An 11,517-nucleotide genomic window follows, 5' to 3' on the forward strand; every position below is an offset into this window, starting at 1 on the left:
TTGTATATTTTGACAAATGGAAGAATACTGAAGAGTTGAAAAAAACACGTTTCTGCTTAAAACTTTAAAAATATTCCTCTGAAAATTATGGTAAGCGTTTGACTCTTTTAAATCGATAAAATTACCCCACTAATGCTAAGTACAAGTATATTCTTTTGGTTGCTTTTTAAAACGACTTACCATGGTAAATTTGAAAACAAATAATTGAAAATACAATAATTTAATTTGTCAATCGAAACATCCAAAGCCAACTTGTGAAAATTTATAATGTTATTAGAAGCTGCAGAAATGTTCCCAAATCAGGACAGCTACGGCTCTAGTGAATTTTCTGCACACTCTCAAAGATCCAGGCACTATCATTGACAGTATGATTCCTTATGCTCTGAAATGTAAAGCAGTCATCAGATAAATCCTTAATAGAATTACTGTTACGAGTTACCTTCGGACTGCCGCGATGAAAGAGCAGGCAGTCAGTACAGGGGCTGACGCCACTGATTTCGTCGAACTCGTAGATTATGGGCTCCACTAAATAGCCGCCCCAATTAGTGGGCATTAACTGCGGCTTCTCCTCTTGGGCGAATAGAGAGCGCAGGCATGAAGAGATTTTTTTATAGACTCCTCCCAAATGCCTTTCCCTCCTTCCCGTACAAATGCTCTTCTGGACATGTTGCGGATAGCGGCGAAACTGTTCCATGGCCTGGGCATCTGTCAAGCGATGAGCCCGGCCGGCTATTCGCACACTCCTCGTCAGCATTGGCCAGTGGAACTGCAATGAGACGGGCGCATTGCTTTCAATCCTGCCCAGAGTTGTGTAGAATGTGACGCCGGCATCGCTAATTTGCTCCACTGTCGTTAAGCTTGTCAAGGGCTTGCCTGTTCTGTGAAGGAAGCGTAACTAGAATATTCGTATAACTTGGTCAGATATCACCACCTATTTACTGTGGCCAGACATGCGACCCGTGGCTTGCTCTGCGGCGCATGCTTCAGTGCGTCGGCCAGCCATTGTTGCAGTATCGTATGTGGCTCCTTAATCGCAATGTTCTCCTCAAAACTGGGCACATGCGTCAGACGTTTAGAGGCGGCTATTCATATGTAATGGACTATATAGCTTTGTAGAATGTGATTGTGCCGAACTCCTACCTGCATGCAATTTCCTAAACGTTGAAGCTGCCGCAGGCATTTTCATTTTATTTGTAGAATTTTTTAAATTTTGTGTAAAGGCTTAGAAATCAAAAGAAAATATATTGATGTTTTTAAAACAATGTGGGAAATGTTACTCGAAACTCTGCAGATTTTACTTTATCTTGAGATTTGGTTTTTCAAACTATCTGTATTTTAATGAGCATTAAGTCATCAAATCAAATAAGGCTTTAGTATAATTGCGATTTTGTTTTTTTGGAATTAGATAATTAGAAAAATTATTCTTATTTGAAAATCATAAATTACTTGTCAAAATTGCAGAGTTATTCATTTTTGGATTCGATTTAATTGGTAATTTACAAAAAATATAATACTTAATAATAAAATAAATTCGTAGTTCAAGTTTTTTATTCAATTTTTAAACATTTCAACACTTGCATTTATTTTGATTATATGAGCATTTTGGAAGACATTGCAATCAACAATATTTTAAGATTCCTTCTAAGGTGCCAGGCGCTCATAGACCCAGCCATCGTCTCCGAGATGCACTAACTTGTCATCAACCTCATTCTCGACGCCACTGCCGCGTCGAAAACGTATGCGATCGTGCAAGCGATCTGTCTGTCCCTGCCAGAATTCAATAAGGTTGGGCCGCACTAAATAGCCGCCCCAATTGGGCAGTGGGACCTCGCCTTCGGGACCAATCTTTTTCTTAATATCCGCCTCAACAGCATCCAAATAATCGCGTGATGGAATGCGCTGACTTTGCGGACTAGCCGCTGCACCAATCTGACTGGCACGTGGACGTTGATGAAAATATTTGAGTGAATCGGATTCGGGTATTTTTTCGGCCACGCCCTCAATGCGGATACTGCGGCGAAGCGGCAACCAATATATAGCAATGGCAACATTGGGATTACAGGCAATTTCATCCGCCTTGCGACTGCCGTAGTTAGTGAAAAAGGTGAAGCCCTGAGCGGTGGCCTCCTTCACCAGCACGAATCGATTTGAGGGCTTCCCTTCGGCGTCTACGGTGGCCAGCGCTGCCGCATTCGGCTCCAGAATCTCCTGTGTACTCAATGCCAGCTCCATCCACTCGCGAAACAAGCAAAATGGATTCTTTATCTTGATGTTCTCCTCCAGGAAGGCATCTTTGCGTTCATGGTACTTCAAACGCAGCGCTATAAGCAAACATACATACATACATACGCTGTTTAACAGAAGGGCGGTGTTTTGTTTATTTTTTGGCACTCACCTGAGAGCTGCTGTATGCCGGCCGGGACTGGACTTTGGCTCATTTTCCGCACAAATACCTGTAGAGAACGCACTGTGCGGTGGATGGGTATGGGGGGGTTAAGAAGTCAAACGACTGTTCTTTATTTAAACAAAAGACACGTACTTGTTGAAAGTCACATTGATTATGGCTTTAATCAGTGGATTGTGGATTTTTTACAAGTACTATAATGGGCTTATTGATTAGCGCACAGCTGTTGCGAGCTGTCGACAGTGCTGCCACCTGGTTAGAATTGGATTGATAATTCTGTGCGTAAATAACAAAACAATGTTGAATCGCTAATAAATTGATGTGGGTTTTAAAATGTTATATGTTAAGTTTTTTATTTTTGAAAGATATTGTGAATAAAAGACAGAAAATGTAGTGAGAAATTAAGTGAATTATATAAAAGCGCCCTCTACCGCTTACACAAAGAACTTGTACTAAAAGTATGCTTTCAAAATGTGGGAATAATACAAACACTGTTGGTTTATAAAAAATGTAAGGCCAATGAAAAGTGTGTTAAAAATTAGTTTAACGTTAATTTTTGTTATTAGACGTATGTAAATAGTATGTGTGTATAATGAAAAGTATTCAAAATTGAACTGAATAGCTTATTATATATATGTTACTTTTATTATTTATTGTTTTTTAATGCAATTACTTGCATTCTTATATTTCCATATCCTTTAGGTTGAAAATTATATTTTTTGCGAATTATTACGACTAGACAATAAACAACTGATTCGGTATGTCTTTCCCTATGCAGAAAACTCGTCTTAAGAGTAAGAAATAATTTTAGTTTTCCTTTAGATGTCAGCTTTTCCCCTATCACTTTTAAATTTGGAAATAAAATCAATAATTTAAGAATACCAGCTTATTTATTTGAAAATACAAAATGAAAATTTGGGAACATTTAATTTATAGCTCCAAGTGTGTACACACTTTTATCCGTTTCATTTTCATCGTTTCCAAACAAATGACATGTTTTGGTGGCGTATGGTTATTGCTGTTGTTGTGAGGGTGGTTGTAGCTGCTGCTGGCAACCAACGATGATGGCATGCGAACAAATTCAGAACAAATTTAACATTAAAGGCTGCTGGACGTGTGTGAGCGCGAACGAGCGAAACGAGTGCGGAGCGCAAGCGAGGAATTATAGAGAAAGGCTGCGGATATACATACATAAAGACACACACAAACACACACATATGCGAACAGATATGCACTCTATGCATAAATAATTAATTCAACGAATGGTTAAACTATGAATAATCAAAAAAGCGAAATTGCGAATTCGGCTGCGAGTGTCTAATTGTTGCTGCTGTTGCTTTTGTTGCTCTGGTTTGCTGTGCCTGTGCCGTGCTTGTGAAGAACTTTTTATGTGGCGCTGCACACGCAAAGTAGGTTAAAAGGCAGAGGAGAAGCGAACAAGTTAGCACGGTGGTTTGGAGGTCGGTCGAAAAAAAAACAACAAAAATTTTTAAAAAGAAGGAGAAGGCAAGAGGAAAGAGAATTTACTACGTCGCCTAGTAGTGGAAGAAAAGCTGACGCTGCATGTGTGCGATAAGAAAAGGGAGTGAAAAATGCAATGCTTGGCAGAAAAATCTGAGAAATATTTATAATAGAGCATAAAATAAAAGAAGAAGCGCAAATGCCTTGATGACAAAAATGCAAAATTACGTTTAGTTTAATTTAAATAAAACCAAGTGATATTTTTACAATTGCGGCCCACTGCTGCTGCTGCTTTTTGCACAGTACAAAGAAGATACAAAACGAGAGGAAAATAAACACAAAACACAAGCACACACACAAACACAAAAACACACACATAGATACACACGCATCAAGCGCTTCTATATAGCAATACAAGTATATGCCAATTGAGTGCCTTATATCATTTGATAATAATCCACAAGGTGTCTACTATGCTGGACAGGAACTATCTGGCATTGTCGATCTTAGCGTTGATGCCACAAAGCGTATCAAAGGTAAGCGAATGCACTCACATACACACACAAACACACTCTCAGCAAAGTCACGCAAAGTCACACACGCATGACTCACGCGTTGCAATTGAATATTATAAGGCTTAAGTGCTTTTAATGATTCCATTTTCTAAAGGCGAAGGACATTCGCTAATTGTCATATTTAAATGCATATGAAAATTCATTTCCACTTTTCCGTATAATTAAGCTGCTGTCCCTCTTCTCCCCCTCACCCGCTCCCCACTAGACATTCCATCTGACTCACACAGCCATTCACTTTGCGACAAGTCGCCATTTTACTTTTTTAAAAACACAAAAAAATGTTGCACACAATTAATCGCTGTCGCATGTTCATGTCTCAGGTGACCAGGCGAGTCGCATAGTTTTTTGTTGTTCAGCTTATATCGGCATATATGTATGTATGTTCGCTCGCTTTTATAATGTTTTATGTTTGCTATTTTTAGTGCAATGCCATTTTGTGTATGTTTTTTTGGCATGCCGCCATTTTTATTTATCCATGAACTCGTTAAAGGCGTGGTAAGCGCATCGTTGATGTTATTGCAATGCCTCTTATGGTTGTTGTACTTGTTTTTGCTGTAGCAGACAACGACGAGAAAGTGGGCTGATGATGATGACGCTGAAGAGGTGGTTGCAATTGTTCGCTTACTGGGGTGTGCCCTCGAGGGGGCAGTTTGCATTCTAATTTGGTTTATGATAAATTCTGTTGCCTGCTTTTGGGCTGATTAGTTTTGTATAACATAGTGGTAACATAGAGAAGGGAAAGTCAGTTAAAAAAGCGCCCGAGAGTGAAAAGAATTTGAAATGGTTCCCAAATGCCGTGAGAGCTTTAGTTAAGTACATTTTTAGAGCCTTTCGGAGCTCAAAATCTTTCTTAATAAGTAATATTTTAAATATTTAGAGCTTCGTAACGAGCCACTTTTCTCTTAGTTTACGGCCTTGTGAGTCCATTATGATGTTTTGTTTAGATTCACTTCTGTTTAGTTACAATTATATAAACTACTTACGAGCTTGTGAAGAGAATTCAAAATGATTCCGAAATGTCGTGGTACTGAATATATAGAGCTATTTGGAGCTCATAGTCTTATTAATTAAATAGCAATTGTTGTCTATGCGCATTTTTCATAATAATAATAATTCTATATGGAACAGAAAATATTATAACTATTATGGATCGTAATTTTGAAATAAAACTGTCAAACAGTAATTAGATATTTTCAAAAAAGAATTGTAACCGATCTCATATTTATAGATTTTCTCTATCGATTAAAAGGTTAAGTTTGAATCGCTAATTTCATTAATATATTGCTTATTGAATATTTTACTCTTATTCTGATCGTAGAATAAACGTATTTCTTTGGAAGAGTGGAAACTTTATTTACTGATTATCTTGTTGCTAATCGGTTAAGGATTTCACTGAAAGCAGGTTTTAGTAGATACACATTGCAAATATTTCTACAACTTTATATTATGCTCGAATTAACTTGTCTGCATGCGGTGTTTATTGATAATTTACCACAATTATTATAGTTTACTTTATGTTTGAAATCTGCATGTATAATATATACAAGATACATACATATGAATATATATTCACTAAAAAATAAAGAAGTGCAATTATAATTGAAGCTTCTTTTAGACACTAATAGTAATATGGTTTTGCTTAGCGATGATATTTCAAAACGATGTCAGAGTGTTCAGCTGCTAGAAATGGAAGAAATGCTTTAAAAAATGATTAAATGTTTATCTTCCAATAATTTTGTTTGCCAACTTGTAGGCATCCATGTCACCATCAGCGGCTATGCAAAGATACGCTGGATAAAAAAGGGCTATCCGCGCGACAGTGAGCGCGCCATGTGTCGTGCCTATCGTTCGTATTTGTCGTCCCGATCGTATGTGCTCGGATCCTGTGCTAATAGCTCGAGTATTGACTGGATCGCTGGCGAATATTCGTATACATTTCATGTCATATTGCCCGACAATCTGCCCACATCGTTCGATGGCAAATACGGACAAATACACTATGAGATCATAACCACGATTGAACGTGCAGGCCGCTCGCCGAAAGCATTCAAGCTGCCATTTACCGTGATACAGCCTTTGGATCTGAATGCAGATGCCATTTATAGGGTAAGCGCATTCATAAATTATATTAGATTTGGCAAATGACTCATGAGAATATGTTTGTTTAGGTTCCCCTGGAGATACTGGATCGAAAGCGTTTCTGGAGCTTTTGCTGTCCGACGGGCCCGTTGACGGTGAAATTCTCGACGCCCTACTGCGGCTATGCGCCCGGCCAGAAAATCCACTTTGTGCTGTACATCAATAACGAGTCCTCCATTGACATTACAGCCTGTGAGGTGAAACTGAAGCAGGAGGTCAGCTATGAGTCGCATGATCCCCAGCACGAATATCGTTATGACAAACATCTGATAGCACGCAAGCAGTTTGGGAATGTTTTGCGCTGGTCCCGTAAGGTATATAGGGGCTATTTGGATCTGCCTTCTATACCGCCCACATCGGTGAAGCCCACTTGTCCCATTAGCGTTAACTATTCGATTAAGATTATAGTCAATCCGACGGACTTTCATTGGAAGCTGAAACTTAAAATACCGCTGACCATTGGCAGCATTCCAATTATGGATAGTCCTGAGGCCCTGTTGCGATTCAATCGTCAGCAACAACAGCACCAAGTAGTTAGTCAAAATTTACAAATATCAACGCAACGGCAACAGCAACAACAGCAGCAGCAGCAGCAACAACAACAGCAGCAGCGACAGCAACAACAACAGCTGCCACAATTGCAGCAAAGTTGCAGCCAACAGCGAAGACAGCAACAACAAGAATTAGGTCTAAGTAACATTAATAATAATACCAACAACAACAACAACAATCATGCACATCATCAGCAACATCAACAACAACAAGCGCAACGTTTAGTCAGTGGAACACTGCCGATTCATTCAGCGACCCCAACAAATTCAACGCCCTCGTCAACGCCAACGACTGCCGCCGTTAGGGCCATAATGCCTGCGATATTGGTGACCGATAGTGATAATCCGCCAGACTATATACCCATGAGTAAATAGCTAAATACACCCATACACCTTAGTGTTGTGAATTTGAACTCTTAAGCTCAAGCTCGTGAAGAGTCGTTTTAATGTTAACGTTTATTACAAGTAAATAGGAATATCTGAGAATCTATATTGTCAGGCTAGACGTAGCCTTCTCCAGTTCCCATTTCATTCTTTGGCTTAGCTTGCCAATTTATAAAAATTTCCGAATTTTTAGAAAATATTTAAGCCATGCAGCTGGCTTTAAGTTTGATTGAAAGTGGTTCAAAAGTGCTTCAGAGCCATGTCTTTAAAAACCTCTTAAATAGGCGCCTAAGCAGATAAGCTGATCTTTGTGAAATATGCACATTATGTGCTTATTGATAAGGAAACTTTTAAAGGCTATATTTGAACAGATTCGAAAGTAGTTAGTAGAAGTAATTTAGACATGCATTTCAAATGACATTATTATACGAGATTTATAGACTTTTTTTCAAATTCGTTCAAAGCTGACTTTAACATTAAATCTTTGCTTAGAAGAGGATTAAAAACTAAGTCGAACGTGGCACAAATCCTGTCTCTAAACTGCCTATACGTTTGTTCGATTCTGGTTTTGAAGTGGTTCAGATATTCCTTGCCAAAAGTAGTTAAGCTGTGTTATTAAGTTATTTGATCAATTCTTTGGAAAATGAAGTACCAACACCACAAATAGAAGTTTCAAGTATACAAGCATACACATACAATTCAAAATCTTTATGATTAAGCAAGCTATTCCAAAAGTTCAATTCACAACATAAGGCTTAGTCTAACTATCTCTATAATTAAATGATTTACATTTTGATTTTGATTGCAGTGCCGCCCTCATATGAAGATGCAATGGCTTTAAGTGAAAAATTTTACGATGATACCGAATATTTGACAAATGTTAGCATGAGCAGCATTATGTCAACACAGGGCGATGTTACAAGTGAGCCCTTTAAGCCACGTTATCCGGTCTATTACGATTATGAGACACCGACCATACCGCCCGGTAGTGATGATTCCAATGAATCCGACACATAAAATCAAATTGTTACAAAAAAAAAAAAAAAAAAACAATATGAACTAAAGAACTTCAAAAGTGCAAAGCAATATAACAGAATGCAAAACAAACAAATTGCAAATTGATTGAATGGCTGAGTGGCATTTTATTCCATTTTCCACTAATTTTATTCCTTTACATTTAAAAAGTAGTTAGAAAACAATTTTTAATAAGCATTTGTGTTTGATAATCATAGCGGGGATAGCTATGTTGTTAATATATGGAAGATGTGTCCCCGAACCGTGGTCTGTTTGTAATACTCTTCCAAACAAACGTACTTGTAACATTGCAAAGGTTTCAAAATTTCAAGTTTTATATACGAACTTGTTCTTGTAGTTCGAAATGATATACCAACCATTGTCCATTCATTAAACTTGGTTCTCATAACAAAATGCCTGTGGCTGTTTCTGTTAATAGTCCTTTGTCCTGTCCTGTGCAGTCCTTTGTCCTGTCCTGTGCGGTCCTTTGTGGTCTGTCTTCTTTGAGCTTTTGTCCTGTTTCGTCGTCTGTCTGTTTCAGTTCATCTTTCATATGGATTTCTGCAATAAATAAAATATTTTTATTCCTATTTTTTTTTTTTACAAATATTTAACATATACTTACATATTTATAGTACATATATTTAGTACAACTTGCACGTATCAACAAAATTAAAATTAAACACTTTCTGTATTTTTCTTTTTCAAAAATTAATAAAATTGTTTATTGTTAAAATACGTAATCGCTATCAGATGTAGTTTTTATTCCTTCACTTTTTTATTGTTAAACATACCTATATAATATAATTAACAAGTATATATGCAAATGAAACTTTTATGCTATTTACATGCATTTTAAATATTTAAAATAACTGAAATATATTGATATTTAACAGAGAATTTATAATTTAAGCCGACACTCAAAGAGTGTTGATTTACGAAGCAATGGAACAGAATTAATACATTTACGAATTTTTGCTCTTGTTTCTAACTTTTTTCCTGCTCTTAGTTTAAGTCCATTGTGTTGATAAACAATTATGCTTAATTTGTGAATTTCTGTTCTCTTATTACCGCCCCCGCACGCAACATATTCCAATGCCCAACATGTGCACCACCTGCCCAATAAACCGCCCAACCGTCCATACGAACACGCACCACAGAGACACTCTACGATGAGAGCAATTCGCAGCTGCGAATCGCTTTGCAGCCGGAAGCAGCTTCGGAGGAGGAAACTACGAGCCCAGCAACTGGAACTTTCGCTAAAATTATGCGCTATGAGAAGAAATGATATGGCTACGTATACAACAGCAACAACAACAACAACAACAGCAATATAAACTTATTTAATCAAGCAAAATTGAAATCAAAATATTACATTATTAACCGAGTTTGAAAAGCAGTGCGTCAGTATAGCTTTTAAGTCTGATATGGAATCTAAATTGAACAACTTTTTATATAAACACGATAGTACTACTTATATACAAATATATATGTATAGTATATTTTGCGAAAAACGTAGCGAAACTTTAAAGGAATATAGCAATTACTTGTAGTCCTACTAAATTTATTAACAACTTTTCACTATCTTATTAACTATTCTGATTTGAAATCCCCTGTCCCTCTGACATTACCTCCCGAACTCTTCCCAACTTTGCGACTCTCTCTTTAGTCCTCTGGCCAAAACCTTTTATTCACCCAATATTCTGAAAATTTTCCTATCCCTTTTGAGGTCTGCACTAACAACAATTAAAGGAAATTTTATAGTAATTAATTAGCGTACTTTTAGGCATTAACTAAAGGCAATTGCACAATTTTAACTGAAATTAATAACCCGTTTACAATTTCTAAATGTTAGAAACAAAGTAAATGCAAAGAATTTAAAATTCGAAACACCTATTTGAGTTAGCAATGATTGATTTGTATTTTCATAAAACAATTAATTTAAATTAAGAATATATATTTAAGTACCACTGTACAGCTTTGTACTCCCTTTGAAACATTATTTGAAACTAGTCTACACTCTAAGTCTACTCTGTCTTCAATTAATTCAATAAAGCAATACATTATACTATACTATAAAATAAATAATTTAAAAATGGAGCACGTCTGCTCATTGTTTTCGTTTGTTATTGCAAAAGCAGCTAAGTACCATTACTATACATATAGTACGTATATAGAGTTCAATGAATTTCTTAGTTGTAGACGGCAAGGCAACTTGTTTTCAAACTTGTTTTGTGGCTGGGCGCGCAACAATTTCGACAAAACACAAACGAAACAAACGCTTTAATGAACGCGTTTTGGGAACAGCAAGAAATTGAAGGCAATTAATTGCTTTACAACGCCCGGCATAATAATTATTATGTTTTGAGTCATTTAAATAATTAAATGGCTGCTGCTTGGCCCAAACATTTCTTTGTCAAGGCGCTGTGCAAGCTGCTCTCTCTTCACTCTCTCTCTCTCTCTCTCTCTCTCCCTCTCATCACTCTCTCTCTTTCCGCTCTCTGGCGCTGCCTTTCTCTGTTGGCCGCAGCTGCAACTCCTTGTTGTTATCAGCCGCAAAACATTAGAACCAGTTTATTGGCAACTGCCTGATCCACTTCGGACCAGCTTATGGCCAAACATTGTGGCATGCAACTAACTCAACTGGTTGGCCCAATGCAGCAGTGCAGCAAACTGCAATGATAAAGCGGACAAATACTATATGCATATGGCAGCAGTTCGATCGCAACTTCGGGCCAGTTTGCAAGCGGCGCCTCATTATTTATGTCCATTAGCCGCGTCGTAAAAGCAAAGCAAAAACGTATCTTAATTCGGCCTGATTGTGGGCGTATGTTTTGTGTCAGAACAGTCGTCGGCATCTCTCCCGACTTCAAGCCACAAGCAATTCGTACAATTGTTGTGCCTTGGAGGAAAGCGTTTTGAGCAACAGTTGTCATTTGTGTTCGGCAGCTCGACGGCGAAGCTCCAAAAATTCTCTAAACTCGCAGCT

At 37.5% G+C, this 11,517-nt stretch overlaps 3 protein-coding genes across 4 annotated transcripts; 1 reads left to right on the forward strand and 2 right to left on the reverse strand.

Annotated features, from left to right (window-relative positions):
• Nucleotides 1-204: 204 nt before the first annotated feature.
• On the reverse strand, nt 205-1,253 carry LOC115624246 (pyridoxine/pyridoxamine 5'-phosphate oxidase). 2 transcript variants are annotated; one of them, XM_030518867.1, is made up of 4 exons: nt 1,141-1,253; nt 932-1,082; nt 440-873; nt 205-382 (listed from the first exon to the last, which is right to left on the reverse strand). In XM_030518867.1, the coding sequence occupies exons 3-4, from the start codon at nt 752-754 to the stop codon at nt 317-319; spliced, it is 381 nt and encodes a 126-aa protein (XP_030374727.1). In that variant the 5' UTR covers nt 755-873; nt 932-1,082; nt 1,141-1,253; the 3' UTR covers nt 205-316. The 2 variants fall into 2 exon arrangements, with proteins under 2 accessions (XP_030374727.1, XP_030374726.1); XM_030518866.1 differs by having other exon boundaries at nt 440-878.
• A 273-nt stretch (nt 1,254-1,526) lies between these two features.
• LOC115623992 (pyridoxine/pyridoxamine 5'-phosphate oxidase 1) lies at nt 1,527-2,725 on the reverse strand. The gene is made up of 3 exons (XM_030518563.1): nt 2,540-2,725; nt 2,396-2,467; nt 1,527-2,321 (listed from the first exon to the last, which is right to left on the reverse strand). Coding segments are annotated over exons 1-3 (753 nt in total). The 5' UTR covers nt 2,541-2,725; the 3' UTR covers nt 1,527-1,641.
• An 806-nt stretch (nt 2,726-3,531) lies between these two features.
• Nucleotides 3,532-10,594, forward strand: LOC115623484. Its single transcript, XM_030517853.1, has 5 exons — nt 3,532-4,401; nt 6,194-6,546; nt 6,609-7,497; nt 8,323-8,499; nt 9,689-10,594. Exons 1-5 carry the CDS (start codon nt 4,287-4,289, stop codon nt 9,814-9,816), a joined length of 1,662 nt encoding a protein of 553 aa, XP_030373713.1. The 5' UTR covers nt 3,532-4,286; the 3' UTR covers nt 9,817-10,594.
• Nucleotides 10,595-11,517: the final 923 nt, after the last annotated feature.

This window comes from Scaptodrosophila lebanonensis, unplaced genomic scaffold (genome assembly GCF_003285725.1).
Source record: "Scaptodrosophila lebanonensis strain 11010-0011.00,11010-0021.00 unplaced genomic scaffold, SlebRS2 tig00000053-arrow-pilon, whole genome shotgun sequence".
NCBI classification, from domain to species: Eukaryota; Metazoa; Arthropoda; class Insecta; order Diptera; family Drosophilidae; genus Scaptodrosophila; species Scaptodrosophila lebanonensis.